This window comes from Anomalospiza imberbis, chromosome 13, assembly GCF_031753505.1.
Source record: "Anomalospiza imberbis isolate Cuckoo-Finch-1a 21T00152 chromosome 13, ASM3175350v1, whole genome shotgun sequence".
Classification (NCBI taxonomy): domain Eukaryota; kingdom Metazoa; phylum Chordata; class Aves; order Passeriformes; family Viduidae; genus Anomalospiza; species Anomalospiza imberbis.
Window position 1 is genome coordinate 19,853,665 of NC_089693.1, and position 18,131 is coordinate 19,871,795.

The following is an 18,131-nucleotide window of genomic DNA, read 5'->3' on the forward strand; positions in this document are numbered from 1 at the left end:
CTCTCAAAATCCTTCCTCGGTCCTAGCAGAATATGGCAAAACAAAGAAATGTTGTAAAACTCCAACACTGAGACATTGGGAGCTTCAATGGGGAAGATGTAGCAAAATGAGAATTCCCCATCCATTTTTCTTTAAAAAACACTTCCTTGTGTTTGGGCACAATGTCTGATACTGAAAATAGATAATTAATGAGATAATGGGATACTGCATGTCACCTCCTGTCCAATGGGATTATCTGATGGCTAATTATGGACAGATTGTGATTAATGTGATTATGGATTGGATATTAATCTGATTCTGGATTGATCTAGTTATGTTTTAGTCTGCTCCAAATGGTTAATTGGATCTGAGATAATAGAAATGCAGCTTGCACCAGATTTTGCCACATCAGTTGATGAAGTATCTTTTGATCTGGGTGGGTTGCGAACAATAAATTATTTACAGCTGTTGAGAAAATGACTCTTCCTTAGAATGTAGTCATTCATTTTATTTTCGAGAGCCTTTGAAAACAAAATCAATATCCTTTCTAAAAGGAGATGTTGACAAAAGAAAGGCACGTACATAACTCACAAACAAATGTGACGAAATTAAACAGTGGTTAACCCGGTGGCCTAATGTCTGGTGATGCATTTGAATTGCTATGTGGAGCTTTGGGCTCAATTCTTCTGAGACCAGCAGGGGTTGGGAGCATTGCAGGGGAACAGGGCCCAGCGCTGGGGAAAGTGGTGTTGCACAACAGCTACTGCCAGCCCTGCTAGTGATTAAGAGTCAGCCATGGTAACATGGCAAAGGGAGCCCTTGCCATTTCCCCCCTCCGGATAAGAAAGATTCAGAAAGTTCATGAGTGCAGAAAAGACTTATTGGCCCATCTCCTCGGGTCTCCTGCGCACCAGACCATGCAATTGGACACAGAATTATTATTTTTTTCCCTCACAAGGAGCCTGTTAATTTATGGTTGACCTCAGTCATCTCTCCTAGAGATGCATCTGGTCTTGGTGTCACCTGCCAGTGCAGGAGAGGCTGCCTTGCTCTCATATCTTGTTATCTACTTTCACTGGAATGGACACCCAAGTGTAGAGTTTAGGTTCAACCCCAAGACACTGGATCTCGTTATGCCATTATCTGCAGGAATAAAGGCAATGGGTAAATTGCAGACTTTGTAGACTTCATCTTAGACGTTGTGACAGGGCAAGCAGGAGGTACATTAGCTTTTGTCACCATGTGCTATAAGTGGCAGGTAACTCACCAGAAGGTTCTCCTCCCTAATGGGCTCTGCAATAAAAGTATCAAAAATCAAGCAGGTTCCAAAACACTGAAAACAAGGCCTACTGCAGCTGCTGTGCAAAAGTGCTATTGACTGAGCTGAAACAGAAAGAAAAAAGGAAAAATAACTTTCCTTGAAAAGTCCTTAGAGGCAGGGAAAGAGTTTTTCCTCTGGAAAACACTGCTGCAGGAATAGCTCAGGCTGGTGTGAGTGGGAATACAGTGGCATCTGGATTCCTTTCCAGCCGTGTAATGGGCAAAAAAGTGCAGCTACCCCTTTAAAGAAATAATGCTGGTACAACCTGTCAAAGAATTTTACACCTATCTGCCATTAACAACAAGGCAAGCTGCGTGCAGAAGGAGGCTGGCAGGTTGTAAAACCCCATCCAGGTGTCTGCACTGAGAGGGCAGCAGAGCTCTTCTCACCAGCATTGTTTCCCTTGTCCTCCACAAACCACCATCACTCCTGGGCAGGACAAGCTGCCTTCCAAGGTAACCTGAGCCTTTGCTTTCAGGAGGTTATGAGGGTCCCATTTTGCCTATGAGCTTGGTAGAAAGGGTTTCTTGAACTCCTCAGGTGATCTTGTTCTCTAGGAATATGCAGCGTGATGTTACCCCCAGGCTCCCTTGTTACTTGACTGGCACGTGGAAATTATTAGCAAGGGAGAATAGTTTATAAAAAAAGAAAATGCCTGTCTGTGGTGGTTTTGTAGGCTCAGTATTAGAAGGGTTGTCCCGGCTATGGGGTAGATTTGGGGGAGCTCTTTCTGCTGTCCTGCACTTTGTAAGCAGGGCTTGTGGCATTGTTCCCTTCCAAAGGCTTCCGTAAGGCCTCATGAAAGCAGCTGCTGCTCTGAGCCATGCAAGTGAGTGGCTGTAAGGTGATCTGAGCAGAGCACTAAACACACCTGTGGTGGTTTATTATAAAGGACCTCCAGTGTCAGACATGTGGAGATGAGCCTTTGTGCCAGTGATGATGAGGGGCAGAGAGCAGGGCTCTGGGGACACACGTCCCTCCTTGCGTACAGCTCCTGACTTGGGCAAGGGGTGAGTGCAGGGCGACCGGCAACATCCTGGGGTGGCTGAACCACTCCGATCCTGTGAGTTCACAGCACTTGGGCACAAAACATTTCAGCAGCAGAAACCTCTCCTGCTGCTGCTTCCAAGGTGGATTTTAGTCCCATCCGGTGCTGGGCTGTGGGTCCTGTCCATGGGTTTGGGGGTCCTGCTGAGCTGTCAGCAGGTTGCAGTTGCTTTAACTTTATTGGATTTTGACAGATTAGGAGGCGAATCCTTTCGTGTGTTGGGGAAGCTTCCCAAATGAAGGTCTTTTAATTTATCTGAGTCAGCTATCCCCAGGGTGATTGCAGGAGGAGTAAGCTAAGGATGACCTGTGACAGAGGGGACCATCGTAGCAGTAATAAAAAAAATTCCCGCTCTTCATAAATCCCTTAGTCATGAGGCTGTATTAGCTGGATTCCATATGTTTTAATTAGGAATTATGTATTTTAAGAAAACCAAAATCTGATTCTAGGGAAGACATCATTACATATTTGTAACGGTCCTTGTTTCATTTGACTTCTGTAGAGATACCAATACGGGTACCTCTCTGTGTTTGCAACCATATTTTTAAAAGTTTGAATAATCAATGTTATTGTTTTTTCTTTTCCCTAATCCCAATAGTGTGAAAAAATGTAATTCTCTTTCCAAAGCAGAAACTGGGTCAGCAGATCCTAATGAAATAATCCTGGATAACAATGCACCATAGAAGGATCTGCTTCCACTAATTAATGAAAAATTTTTCTTTCAAACTACAAAGTAGTAACTTCTGCCTGCAGTGGACAGTGATTCTACTTCAGTGGCACCTGTTTGTTGCATGTTTTCAATTTCTATTATTGTCATGGGAAGGTCAAATAGAAAAAAGCTTTTTGCCATGGTTCAGCTTGTATGGATCATGCTGATATAATCCCTACCTGATTACAGTTATAAGCTCCTAAAACACTGGCCATACGTGATAAAGACTTCCTTTGTGCTTCAGGCTGTAATCCGCATGAAGCCAGTTTCAATAAGGATTTGTGCATCTGAAGTGTTGGTGAGGATTTGAATCAAAATTATAAACAGAAAATATAATAAAAAGCCTGTCTTGTCTCTGAATTGGTGATACTACACCTTAAAATCTGGCCTGAAGAGCAGCAATGTCACTCTGCTCATGAAAATACGATGCGTGTGCTATGAAGCCAGACACACAGCGAACGGACCAATTTATTATTGGTTATGATGCATTTAGTTAATTTTGATAGTAGCTCACTTTTGTTTTAGTGCGAGGCAGTAAAGCCCCAACTTGAATGAGATCACTTTGTTTATTCTTGTGGTTTGGGGTTTTTAGGTGTATGTTTATTGTAAAGATTTCATCCGCATGAGATGTGCATGTTGGAAGCTTAGTTTTGGAGCCTAAAATAGGATTATGAAATTACATGCCACGCTTTTAATGAGTAAAACACCCCAATTAAAAATACGTAATGGGCAAATTAAGGATGCCTAGGATGTTCTTATTTTGCCATTGCTGTTGCATTTGTTGGATTACTTAGGGTGTAGATAGGGATTTCTATACTGTATAAAACTCCACATCTCTAGAGAGTTACACTGCACCTTAACCATCGTTCAAACTGGTGATAAAGAGCCACAGCAAACAGTAATCTTCTTTTTAAATCCCTCTCAGGGTACAGGGCTTCTGCAAAACCATTTCCCCCCTCATTCTCATATAAACAACTGTGGTTTTTTTTCACTTGGTCATTTGCACAGACCAGACGATGCACAGACAACTCCATACACTCCTTTGGTTTTTCCTCCTTTTTTGGGGACTAAAGGGTGGAGCCAGACCAGGCAGAAGTCAGACCAGCCCTGGAGCTACTTTAATCCATATAATCAGGCACAGGCCCTGAAGGAGGTTTGCCACCTCCTTTAGCTCTTCCCTTTGCAGCCCTTCTTTGGGGCTTGAGGAGTTAAGGCTCTGCTCTGGGGCCAGGGAGCTGTAATACGCAGGACAGCTGCTTTTCTTCTGTTCTAGAGACATTTGAGATTTGGGATGAAGTAAATTGTCCATTTAGATGCTTGAGTTGCTGGACCTGGTTAGCATTTGCTGTAAAGCAGCACTTTTTGGCATCTGATATGAAAATCACAAGGCAGAATAAATTTAAAAGGTGATCCTGTGCCAAGACTGTGGCAAAGCTGAAGAGCCTTTTTGATCAATCTGCCTTTGCTTTCTTATGCACCGACCCAGCAATGCAGAACGAATCACTGATGTGCTGAAGATCACCGCTGATTCTTGGAGGAGCAATCCAAAGGCCATAATTGCTGGGCAAAGGGGGAAAATGTTTGGGTTTTTTTACACTCTAAACCACTTCAGGATGGGAAGGAAGAAACTGCATTTGTGGCTCAGTATCTTGTGATTTCTGGGATGGGAATTCCATTCTGAATTGTCCCAAATCCACGTGTGCTTGGGGCTCCTGGGCTGGCAGGACTAGTTGCTCCAGTGTGGCAGCTCCTGCCAGCTTCTCCAGGACATCACATTTCAGAGTCATAGCACACAGCACAGTGAATTTGGCCTGAAACATTTTGCTTCCTTGATTTTGAAATCCCTTTTCTTGCCACCCCCCCAAAAAAAAAGCGTATGGAAAAACATCAAGTTTCAGTCTGGTCCCTGGAGCATCCTGGTGCCATGTAAGGGGCAGGCACAAGATGTCTTGCCTTGGTTCTGGGAAATCATAATAATAATAAAATAGATCTATAAATTATTCAGAGCTCATGAGCTATTGCCTAATGTTGCTTGGGGCCAAGCACAGGGGTGTGGGTGAGGCAGCCAGAAATCTGTCATGGTGAGAGGATGCCATCCAGGGCTCATGGTACCTGACTGGTCTTTGAATTTTGGGATGGTTTGGACAACTGGAGGGGCACAACATTTGGGAAGCACGGTGACATCTTTCCAGCGTGCCACGCACTCCGTCCCTACGTTATCTCTCCTGCTTTTGCTGCGCCCTGTGGTGTGGGGAGCGCGGCCGGGGGGGGTCTGGCAGCTCCTGGGCAGCCACAGGCGGGGGCCAGAGTCTCCCAGGCTGCTATTGGCTCCAGAGCCGTAAATTAAGACTTCTCCTTTCTCTTCGCAAGGCACTTTTCATTGGCTTAGGATAGGATCTGGCAAGGAGCACCGGCATTTGAAGGCATAACTCTGCTCTCTGATGTTTTCTTCTCTTTAAGAGCTGTAACCGCGCAAAGGCGGCCAGAGGAGGCTGGCGCTGGTACCCGGTCAGTTTGGGCTGGACGGGCCCCCTACGCAGCGGCAACTTCGCTTTTGCCACCGGTACGGCCCGGACCGTGTGGTGCGGGCAGACACGGCCAGCCGGGCCGCGGGCCAGAGGCGGCTGTACCGGGGGCACAGCGGTGCAGGGGCCAGCCGGCTGTGCGCGGGGACAGCGGGCGGCTCGGAGAGACAGCCGGGCGGCTCGGAGAGACAGCCGGGCGGCTCGGAGAGACAGCCGGGCGGCGCGGAGAGACAGCCGGGCGGCTCGGAGAGACAGCCGGGCGGCGCGGGGCTCAGCGGGCAGTGCGGGGCGGCGCGGGGCTCAGCGGGCAGTGCGGGGCGGCGCGGGGCTCAGCGGGCGGAGCGGGGCGGCGCGGGGCTCAGCGGGCAGTGCCGGGCGGTGCGGGGATCAGCGGGCGGAGCGGGGCGGTACAGCGCGGGGCTCAGCGGACAGTGCGGGGCAGTGCGGGGCGGTGCGGGGCTCAGCGGGCGGAGCGGGGCTCAGCGGACAGTGCGGGGCGGTGCGGGGCTCAGCGGGCGGTGCGGGGCTCAGCGGGCGGAGCGGCGCGGGGCTCTGCGGGCGGAACAGGGCAGTGCGGGCCGTAACGCGGCCGCTCCGCGCCCTCCGCTGCTTTCCGCCCGCGCCGCCGCCGCCGGCGCCGCGCATTGGCTCGGCGGTCGGTCCAATGGGGCGGCGGGGCCGGGCGGGGCGGGCCCGGGCGCGCTCTCGCGAGAGCGGCGCGGTGCGGGCCGGCGGAACCATGTTGCGGGCGGCGGCGGCGCAGCGGCTGCGGCGGGCGGTGAGTGCTGCGAGCCCCGGGCCGCGCGGCGTGCACCGAGCGGGGCCTTCCCGCCGCCCCGGCCGGCCGGGCCCTGCCCGCTGGGGCGAAGGGGGCGCGGGGCCGAGCGCGGGGCCGAGTCCTCCCGCCCGGCAGCGGTGGTCCAGGGGGGCTCTGAGAGGCGAGCGCCCCGCGCCGCCGGGCTCGGACTTCTCCGCTGGAGTCCCCTCCCGCTCTGTCTGTTAAAAGTAACGTTTCCGAGTGGATGCAGGATGCTCCAGAAGCCCTTTCGAGCGGTCGCGGCAGGCAGGAGTTGAGGGCTGTTGTCCCGTGTGGAAAGCTAACGTAGGTGTCAGAGAAGTCCCGAACTTCTGGGAGTGCTCGCTCGCATCCTCCCTCGAGCAGGACAAGCTGAGCAACAGGTGGAGAAGACTTGTGAAGTTTGTTACTGGAAACTCTTTAGAATACTAAAAGAATATTAGTGGCTCTCTGCAGTATTGTAGGTTAATCCACCGTTTCTCGGTCACACCTGTGCAGAAATGCGATTGCCTTAATTATCACAACTTGTGGATGAAACTAACGCAAAACACCTGTTGCTTCTCCAGTTTGCTCAGCTGGGAGGAGTGCTGGGCTTTTGGAGGCCATTTGCTGCTTGGTGTGTCATCGTGGCTGCGTTACCAAGGTCTAGGTGAACTCAAGGTTAATTGGAGTAGATGATTGATGAGATGTCCCCGAATATCTGTTCAGTCTCTTACTATGCACCCCCTCCACTAGAACTGTGTATAAATAGCCCTAGAAAGCAACTTTAAGTCTCACAAGTCTCTTTTTGAGCTCTCCAAGGCTTTTACAGGTACTAAGGTTCAGTACAGCTCTAAAATAGTAGTTAAGCATATATTAAATGCTTTCAGGTGATAAAAATCTCTTAAAAGAGGAGCAAAGGTAGACTAGGTCAGATATGATTGAATTAATCAGAAAATTCTGTTATAATCATGGGCATGTCTCAGCTGTCATTAGGCTGCAGGCTTTGTAGAGCAAAGGTCTTGATGATCTCTGAATCATATGGTACTGCTGTTATGTAAATAGTACTTTACTCACATGCTCGCTGCACAATTCAGTTTCATGGCCTGGGCGTGTGAGTTCAGCTGTGTGGTTTTCAGCCATACACATCTAAACTAGTAACTTTGTAAAATAAGGCCAGTAAAAGGTTGTGTGCATCTTCAGTGTATGTGTAACAATGTAGTCTGTGACAGAAGTGAAACAAACTCACAGTTTTTGTTTCACTGTTTGAAAAGTGCAAAGTTTAGCCCTACTGACACTTACAGCTCAAGAATGAGTGGAGTCTAGAGAAAAAGAAGTAAGAGAGAAACCTGTGAAGTATGAGCAGGAAGGAAAGTTGAACTTTTGTACAACTTAAACATGGGAATACTGAGGAGGAATGAGACTGCAAGTGCACAAAAACTGGGTGCAGAGGTGGGAATAAGCGATTTAGGGACTGTCCTGTGTTGAAATGCACTCGGTGTTGTACTTCAAAATAGCTTTGTTGATTTTTATTATTGGTTTGCAAGGGGTGTATTTGGAGAATTTTATTATGTATTTCATCTTTCTCTTGCTGCTTCAATCCCTTTGTAATATTGAGTCTTTATTATGATTGCCAAATCCTTCTTGCAAAGTGGTTTTATTTTTTTCTTGTTGTTCTTTGCTGCAATTATAGCTCCTTTTTAATTCAGGAGCCTTTAGTGTTGCTTTTCTAATTAGTGTTTCCTGGAGTTATAGAGCTGTCTTTTAGATCTCTTTTGTAGCCAAGTCTTTAGAGAGGTTCTAGAAGTATATGCTTGAGTTCCCTTCTCTCTCTGAGTTTACCAGATTTATTTAGTTAGTTTAAAGTTTTACAGCTACAAGACTGTGTCTTACTAGAATTAGGCATTGCTTTGTTGTTTAGGAATGTAGCCTTTATCTTTAGTAATACCCTAGTTCCTAGTTTCTGGAGTTCTTTCTTGGGAACTTTGTCCTGTGTTAGTGCTTCTCCATGAGATCCAGAGCTCCTAATAAGCAATTTTAAAATTTTAGCTTCTGGCCAGTTTGCTTTTACAGCTAAGTAAATCATCTCTAGAGATACCTTTATAGGTCCAGTTGTTTGGTGCTCTGCCTTGAGAATGTCCATTTTGGTTTTGTTCCTATAACTTCCAGTGGCTCTTCTAAAGAAAGACAAACTTCATTTTCCCAGGTGAAGTTTCTATTGATGCATATTTGGAGCATGGGGCTACGTGGACTTCACTTGCTGCATCTCTGGCATTTCTTGGAACAACGTTTTGGCTGACACATCTTGTGTTGTGCCTGCCACATGTTTCAGTTGGAGCCGATTTCCTAATTCCGGTGTTATTAATGAGTGTCCTTGGAGCAGGCTGCAGACAGCCACCGCTGTTGCCAGCAGAGGCCACGGGTGCTGCACACCAACCTCACCAAGCAGCAAGCAAAGATTTATGACACTTCCCTCTGGGTTTTTCCAGCTCTTGATAGAGCTGCTTTTTAGCATACAAGCAGCAAGTCTGTCTGTAAGAGGTGCTAGGCACGTGTGCTGTTCAGGTGGCTGGCTGTGTGCTGAAAGACCAACAGATGCTCAGCTGCAGTGGCTTTGTGTGAAGAGCAGATCACCTGTGCACATTCAGTGGGTGCTGGATGTGTGTGGTGTTGGCTTTACCTGTGCACGTGTACTGGATGTGCCCAGATTGCTGATGTTACGCTGTGACAGTGACCAATATCTGCTATTTTGTCTGGAGCCTAGAAATCCAGATATTATACTTATATTTTTTGTGCTCTGGTTGGAAAATATCGATGGGTTTCTCAGTGGGGAGCAAAATGGTGCTTTGGGGAAACTTGAGACAATCAGTGCAGTGAATCTGTGGCTATTTTGCAAGTGCCTTAATTGATTAATACTGCACCTCCGAGTTAATCTTAGGAACTTTGAGACATCTGGAAGTCAGAGGCCAAGTTTGCTGTACTGTAAATACTGGGGAGGGAAGGGGGAGTTGCAAATTCTTGGTGGTTTTCATTCACAAATCTTAGTTTTGGTATAAATTGAGTCACTGTCCAGAGTTTCCACCGGAGAGAAAGTGCGGGTGTTTTTGCTGTAGAGGAAACATAGGTGTCTAGCTGTGATTTGTACCTAAACCTGAGGAAAATAAACTTCCCAGTTCTACCTCCCTGTTGCTGGGATGTCATTACCTGCTGTCATGCTGCAGAAGCTGCTCAGGTTCCCAAGTTGGTGGGATATTGTGATTTCTGTGGGTCGCCTGATTTTTTAGGGCTTGGTTTTCACCAGGAAACTTCCATGGCACAAGCACTGAGTGCTGTTCCTTCTTTAGTCATTGTTTTCAACACTTTGATTGATCTGTGTGTCTTATTTCTAGTGCTTTCTTTCCTTGCTGCCAGATGGCTAGGTTTATTCTCTACCTTCCTATTTTATTTAGGCTTCCTAAGCAGACATCCTGCCCAGGAGCAGAAATGATGTCAGTGAAGTGATGGGCTGCTCTCCCACACGTGCAACTGGACAGTAACTTCAGCAGAATAACTGTGTCTCCTATCACGGACTCATTGCAGATTCTTAGTTTCCAGGACCATATGACTGGATAAATTACCCTCTGATTTTACTGCAGATTCTTTATTATAACAAACAAAAGTCAGTTTGGTTTGGTTTTGTTTATTGAGAAAATTATTTAACGTGTCCTAGTATACAAAATTCAGACTCACATAGAAATCTTGTTTGTCATCTAGATTTTTACCCATAATATATAATGTGACTTTAAATTTATTTTGAATCTATCTGGTCTTGTCTTTATGTTCAGAAATGTCATCCGTGAAGTGACCTGGTGTGCATATTGTGTATATTCCCACAGATATAAAATGTGGGATTATAGGTTTAGGAATAATACTTGATTAATGCTGTAATAGCCAGTCTGCTTAAGCAACTTCTATTGCTCGTATTTGTTTTGGCTGAAAACCAGTTCTTTCTCAGTTTATTTTAGAATGGTTTGACAGAATGATGGTGCTGGTGCAGTGCTTATTTAGGGGAAAAAATTATAATATAGGCAGAAATAAGTGTGTTTAAAATGCATGTGTCTCCCTTTGGAAATCTGAAAACTTGAGGATTTTCCAGGAATGTGGCCCACTTTACCCCATGACACAACTGTAAATCGTGGGAGAGTGGGCTTTTTGCCACAAAGGCATGGATTTATTCTTCAAATGGTGACTAAAATTTCATAACTTTTATTGTGGATGATGTATGAAACATAATCAAAAATGCAGCATCTGATCTCTAGAGGCAGTAAATATTTTGTTACTGGCAATTGGTTTCAAAGGAGCTTAGAATATTTAATCACAGCAAGCATAAGCATTATGCTTAACCTTAGCATAAGAGATTAAATGCAGAGCACTTCTACAAGAATCCTTATTGTTTTAATCAAAAGGACAAATTATGATCCAGATTCTGCAAAAACTTATGCTTGTCTTTTTATTTGTGCGCTGTTGATTAGCTTCAGGGAAGTCCTTGGGATTTGCTTTCTCCGTTTGAAATTCAGTATGTTGGTAGGCTTTGTGGGGTTGAGATCCAGATGCAAATTTTAGCCTCTCATATTTACTGAAGCTTTTTTTATTTAGGGTTGTAGGCAGGTGCATGTTTGGCATGAGGGGAGATGGGGTTGGGATGTAAATTTAAAAAAATAGCGTTTGGCTGTGCATTTGCAGCGTTGTGTTAGTATTTGTTCCTTGGTTATATTAATGAATTTACTTGGTTTTCCATGTGTTCCATCCTACATTGATCATAACTCAAGTCTTCAGTTGGGCTTTATGTAGGGTAAAAAAAAAAACACTTGAGAGACATTATTCCGGTTCCCATCCAAAATGTTTTCCCTGCCCTAGTATTGAGCTTGGAGGAATAACACTTTTCACACATACAGCTGAATATTAGAGAGGAAGGTCTCAGAATTTAGAATAATTTGTTTTGGTTTTATGTCAGTTTTTTGCCTTTTTTTTTCTTTTTTGTTTCTTTCGTTTTTGCTTTAGAAGCTCAAGTTTGTGTATGGATGGTGAATTGGTCAAAATTGTTATTTAAGTACCATTAAATTGTGGTGGTAGACTAAGTGCTCAAATGTTTTGAAGGAAAAGAGGGGAAAGTGAACCTGATGCCTATAAAGATTTCTCCTAGTGTGTTTTCAGGCTGTCAGCCCCTGCTGCTTAATTTTCATCCAGCCACTGCATACAATTTTGCCTCTAAATATAAAAGCGGGTTCTGTAGCTAGATTTTGTTTAAAACTTATAATAAAACACTGCCAGAGAACCACCCTAGAAAACCAAGTAAATATTTATTTGCAGCTGTTGATTTCATTGTGTCTTACTCTTGTTTGTCCAATCCTCAGTCTTTAAGGTACTTGGTTAGGTTGATTGACTGAGCTTGAATGTAATGTGTTAAAATGTTTTTCTTAATTTTGTTTGGTATTTTCCTGTGGAGTTTCAGTTTAAGCACAGCATGTTACACACAAGCTGAAGTCAAGCAGGTTTATCTTTTCCTTTTTGTATCACCCTATGTATTCTCTTTATTTAATAAAAATGATCTCGAATGAGGCTAGCAGTGTTTTATGACTTGTATAAGTGATGAATTTCTGTGAAGCCTTGGATGGCCAGAGGAGCAGTTTTTATTTCAATGCTGAGTTTCCTGCTCGTGTGTGTCTCTCCCTTGGCAGGCGTCGGTGCTCCGGAGGTCCCAGAGCACCTTGGTGGTGGCAGAACACAACAATGAGTCCCTCACGCCCATCACCCTCAACACCATCACTGCGGCAAAGCGCTTGGGAGGGGAGGTTTCGTGTCTGGTGGCTGGTACCAGCTGTGACAAGGTAGGAAATGCTATTTTCACACCAATGAAAGAAAGAATGCAGAGAAACAATACTTGGCAGCATCCCGGGCAGCCTGAAAGATAATCTGTAGTCAGGAGAAACTGTGCCAGGAGTTGCTAATCTGCCAGAAAAGTCCTGCACTTGGAACTGCTTCTCTTCTAAGGAGAAAATATGGATATAGATTTCATTTCACAAGGGACGGTATCAATAATGGTTGTTACATGCTTGAGCAAGCAAATTTTTATAGGACTAAAGGACAATTAACTTTTAAAACAAGATAGATCTCTGTAAAGTTTAAATGACAAATATTGCAGTGCTAAGAATTTGGAAAGAAGCTTTTGCTTGTTTGAATGGAAACCAGCAGAAGTGAAACAACAGTGCTAAATTGGGCTTTTGAGCAAGTTGCTGTTACTAACCAATCACTAGTTGTGTAAGAGAGTGTTCGCAACCTGAAATTCTGAAATTGGTGCTTCTTGACTTCATCACGCAGCTCACATATGTAAAAGGTTCCTTGTATGTTAGCTGGGTGTTTTTAGTGTAATTTTGATGTGCCAATTCTAGAGACAATGTCGTCAGTACATTAGGGGCACTTTTATTCCAGCATGACTTGGTATTGTGTGAGCAGCAGAAGTACAAAAAATACTACTTTTACCTAATACTTACATACTGTTTATGCTCTGTTATTTTGAAAGGAACATGTAGCTCATGAAGAAGGCATACTTAGAGCAGCTTATTCACAAATAGGTGGAGAAACCTCAGTAGCAATTCAGGTGTTCGAGGTGGAGATGAAGCAAATATTTATCTAAATCAAGAAAATGAAAAAGAAAAAATAAATAATTGCCTGACGTGTGTTTTTAATTTTCCTTATTCTATGCACTTGCATAGGAGAAAAATGATTGTGAATGTTTTGTTTGTTTGTTTTAATGCTAAATATATGGAGTCCATATGTTATGGTAGGAAAAAGTATTTTATAAAAAATGAAGGTTTAGAGATTTTTATTTAAGAGCCAGTGACTCGAACAGATATTCTGCAGCAGCCACTAGGGATTTTTTCTTTATTTCCTTTTGTTAATTTTTGAGGGTAAACTGATACTCATCAAACTCAGTAAAACTACACTGTTTCTGGGCGATGCATGTGGTCTCCAGACCTCGCTGTCAGTCCTCTTCTCTCTGATCTGTGGTAACCCTTTTATCATTTAAACTTCACTTGTGCCAATTCAAACGAAAAAAAATGCATCAATATAAATTGAAAATTCACATTGCTTCAGTGGGCAAAAAGTCAGATGCAAACAAAGGGTTGCTCCTAGAATTTGGACAAAAATCATAATAGCATTGTACATTTGTATTTGTTTGTATGGTAGATACTGACTGATCTAAAATAAAGTAGGATTGGTTTCTTGGTGATTGTATTGAATACTGAGCAATAATCCTCAAGGGTGACCGTTGTTGGCTGCTGTAAGAAATGCTGGGGTTGGGGTGGAGCCCTGCATGCAGGAGGCAAGTTTTCCTGAGTTTGATTTGCTCCGCAGTGCTCTTATTCACAAATTCATTTTCATTATCCCATAAGGATCAGAAGACCTGCATTTTATTCCATTCATGTCTGTTCTGATTGTGAAATTCATGTACTTTTGGTTCTGGTTTTGTGAATCTATAGGCTGTGAGCTATTTGCAGTGGGGACTACCTTGTTACATGTTTGTGGTGCCTGTTAAAACACAAACTAATAATAATTCACTTCTAATCACAGGTAGCATCAGAACTCAGCAAAGTGCAGGGTGTTGCAAAAGTTCTCGTGGCTCAGCATGATGTGTACAAGGGATTTCTAGCAGGTGAGAGTTGTTCTTACACATTGACAAAAGAAATTTGTGTATTTGTGATTGAAAATAAGACAGTTGTAAATTCTGAGCAATATATTTTTATTCTCAGAGGAGCTGACTCCCTTGATTGTGGAAACTCATAAAAAATTTAATTACACCCACATTTGTGCCGGAGCATCTGCCTTTGGGAAGGTAAGTAGATAAAGAGCATCACAAAGTTCTTCTAGAAAAGAGAGAGACCCTGCTGTATGTAAGAGTGTGAATCAAAGGCCTGAGAGAGATCAGCCATGGACAGTTCTGCATTTGCAAACTATTTTACAGTAGTTTGCTTAAGAGGTCATTAGTTAGATTTCATGATTCATGCTTGAGTTCTTTTATGATGTGAAAAAAATAGTGTAGAAGAAATATTCTGTGGTAACCAGCCAATCCTATGGACACAAGGCAAAATGTGCAATAAGGGAAACAGATTAAGTGATCTGAAAGCATGAAAATTGTAAGGAAAAGCACAGCAAATTGGGATGAAAAATCTGTTATTTGCATGTTGAAATGAAAGTGTGCAAACCTATCGGAAGCAAATTTGTTTGGAGTGGGATTTGCATCTGTGATATAAGTCACGTACATTGAAATGTCTGTAAACATATATAAATAACACAGATCTAAGTTCCAGCCAGCACGGTTTTTAATGAAAATACAATTTTTCATAACTTGTTTTTTTTGGGGAACGTGTTTATAAGTGGAGGGCCTCAGTACTAAGAATCTGGGCAACGTCGTGGTGCAGTAAATTAGAGAAAAAGGATCCTTCAGAAATCTTGCCGATGTAGGACGGGCAATGACATCGGCCTTCCATCTGACTGCTTTTGCTTCCCATCAATTGCAATCCCTGTGCTTGTGTTTTGCTAAGAGAAATTAAGCCTTAGGTTTTTAAAACTTTTTTTTTTTTTCCTTTTTCTTTTTTAACTGCAGTGTCATAGTAGGAGTTAATGGCTTTTGCTTTAAAGCTTACACTGCCATTTTTGTGTGCTTCATGTGAGTAAAGATTTCAGACCTGGGCCTTTTTTCTTGTGTTAGATTAAGAGGCAGACAAAAAAGCAAATAAGCATCTTGATTTCTTCATCATTTCTGCTGCTCTTTTTATCCTTCTTCCCACTCTAAAGGTGCTAAGTAATTTTCTAGAGTAAATTTTGGAGCAAGAGAATATATACTTTAATATTAAGTTTAATTTTTTTTTTCTTTTTGCTTTGGAGGCAAGAGGGCAGATTTTTTTTCCTATAATTTCTGGCATCTAACTTCCAAAAGCACCATTTTTTTCCCCTTGAAGTGCCCAGAGCTCAACAATCCATAACTGTCAATTTTCTGAGTAAATGGCATCTATATTCACTTTTAGAATATTTGAATCAAATAAGTCTCCTAATTTAAGATATTGAATTAGGGGTTTACTTACAGTACATCTCATAAAATGTCTAATGTTATTACAGTAATGGGGTTTTATTTGGCTGCTAAAGCTACATGAGTAGCCCTTCAAAAATCTTAGTTCTATGTGTCCTAGCTTCATATGGCTCTATATGGCTCTAAAATCGGGTCAGCAGTGTTCTTTTACTGGCCATATATGTTTTACTTAGCTTACTTTGCTAACTTTTCATCTCTAACTTCTAGAATCTTATTCCCAGAGTGGCTGGCAAGCTTGATGTTGCCCCTGTTTCTGACATTATTGAAATTAAGTCCCCAGATACTTTTGTGAGAACGATCTATGCAGGTGGGTAATCACAAAAGCTGTGTGGTATTTGTCCAATGAAGAATCCAGTAGTGCTAATTTTTCTGCATGATCCTTATGTTAAAAACTTGGAATGTGGTAGGAATTTTCCCTTTACAATCTCAATTGCTGTGATTCATAAAAAATGAAGCCTGGGCATGGACGTGGTGCTCCCTGTGTGAGAAAGCAAGTAATTCCAAGGGCTTTGGTAGAAGCATGTCAAACCCATGTCTGTCACCTTAAGGAATAGAATTTGGTCCCATCCTTTCCATCTACAGTGTTTGTTAATGCCCTTCTGATCAGGCTTTGGAAAGCATAAGACATCAGGTTAATTGTCCAGCTTTATTTAATAGGACTAGCATTAGTTCTGATTTAAGATACCACAGGGTTATTTTTTCTAATTATGAAGACATTGAATGAATTATTTCTAATATGTAATTACCTTAATTTGTAATTATTTTTTCAGTCTTGTTTCTCTAATGCTTGGCTGACACTGTGTTTTATTTTAGATATTAGCTCATTACCTTGTGTTTCTTAATTTTACTGTAAAGATTGTACCACATGTACCAGCAGGGTATTACATTTTGAATTATGGTACTGGAATGTGGTTTAGTGCTGCACTTTAAGTTACTTCCCAGTAATTCACAGTTTCAAGATGATTTTGTTTATGAATAGTTGAATTTTTATGAATGTTGCAGCATTTTTTCTTTTAGCATTCCCTGCAGCCACCAGTGTGAAGTATTATATTATATTATAGAGAGAAACACAGTCCCACAGATACTTGGGGGAGGCCTCATTGTCTTCAGTTCTGATGAATCCATGCAACAGGATAAAAGATCTACTTTGAATTATAGACATTCTTTATGTGTAAGAATGGCATTTTCAAAGTTTTTTTCATCCCTTCTGAAATTTAAAATCTCATTCATAAGAGATGATTTGAATGCTTTGTCTCCTTTAAAAAGAGAGGATTTGTATTTGTACTTTAGAAACACGGGGCTAAAACATTAATTAAAGTATATGTAATCTCTGTTTATTAACTGCTAAGTTTTAGTCATCTAAAACTACAATTTTGGGAAGTACCTTGGTGGATGTTGCATATTCTAGTACAACTGCTAATGTGGTTTTGATATTAATTTTGGGTTTTTGTTAAAGCACAGTATGTCTGATAATCTTTAAATTTTTAATGTCCCTTTTTTTAGGAAATATTATTTGCACTGTGCAGTGTGATGAAGCAATCAAAGTGTTTACTGTACGGGGAACTTCATTTGAGGCTGCTCCAGCGAGTGGTGGCAATGCCAGTGTAGAAAAGCGTGAGTATCTGTTCTGCGATGCTGTTGTTTTGTTTCATAGAGTTAGTTTTGCTCACTGCGTGGTGATGTTTTGTAGAAGTATTTGTCAAAGCAAACTGATTGTCATAATGTTAGCTTTATACTTTTAATTACAGGAGCTTGCACTCTTTAGCGATGTCTGTTAAGAGAAGGTAAAGATTATCTGCACAGTTACTTTTTTTTTCCTTGACCAGAAATGGAGATATCTGTGCTGAAATCCGTGCTTGTTCCACTCGCTGCCTAAACATCTGCCACTGCAGTCTCGAAACTTTAAGTAAGGACAAGTTTGTCCTTACAGCTGTTTGAATAACCAGATTGGTTTTCAAAACGAGACTGAGCAAAAATAGAAGTGTTTGGCTCTCCGTAGTTTTGGTTTAATCATATTGCAATTGAGATAGGTCATTACATCATCAAGCTAAATTAGTGGCAGTTTAAATTGATTTGAGAATACAGAGTTGTTTTTTTTAGATCAGTTTTAACCATATCAGTTCAATTTATAATTTAATGAAGCCAGTGTAGCTCTGATAATTGAGAAATCCAGTCACAGAATGACAAAGTAGTTGAGGTTGGAAGGGATCTCTAGAGATCATCTAGTCCAGCCCCATGGACTAGGTTGCCCAGGACTGTGTCCAGTCAGGCTTTGAGAATGTCCACAGGTGGAGACTTTACAACTACTCTGGGTCACCTGTTCCATTTTGGTGACCTCTGCTGTATTTCACTGTGGGCCTTTTTGTTTTGTGGCTTAGTCCCTGCCTCTGAAGCATCCTGTATTTCCTAACGTCTGTAGGTGGTAGAATTCAAACATTACTGAATTAGTGTGTTGCACTGTTGGTGTGCTGCCTGATGGACTTGTCTGCCTGTGATAGTAAGGCTCTCACTTGTCATGCTGGGTTGGTATCAGTGTGTAACACTTGTACAGCAGAATTCCTCCTAGTGCAGTTTGTACTGTAGGTTCCCCGGGCACAGCTGGTGAACGAGGCTCGTTCTCGGTGCCAGGAGCAACTGCTGAGACTCA

The 18,131-nt window shown here is 42.8% G+C and overlaps 1 protein-coding gene across 1 annotated transcript in view; it reads left to right on the forward strand.

The window, feature by feature from the left end:
• Positions 1-6,215: 6,215 nt before the first annotated feature.
• The window catches only part of ETFA (electron transfer flavoprotein subunit alpha), a 29,358-nt gene continuing 17,442 nt past the window's right edge, over positions 6,216-18,131 (forward strand). The window contains exons 1-6 of the mRNA XM_068204423.1: positions 6,216-6,360; positions 12,075-12,224; positions 13,969-14,050; positions 14,148-14,230; positions 15,692-15,791; positions 16,988-17,098. Of these exons, the coding sequence (XP_068060524.1) occupies positions 6,247-6,360; positions 12,075-12,224; positions 13,969-14,050; positions 14,148-14,230; positions 15,692-15,791; positions 16,988-17,098 (640 nt within the window). The 5' untranslated portion in view covers positions 6,216-6,246. The remainder of the gene's footprint in view (positions 6,361-12,074; positions 12,225-13,968; positions 14,051-14,147; positions 14,231-15,691; positions 15,792-16,987; positions 17,099-18,131) is intronic.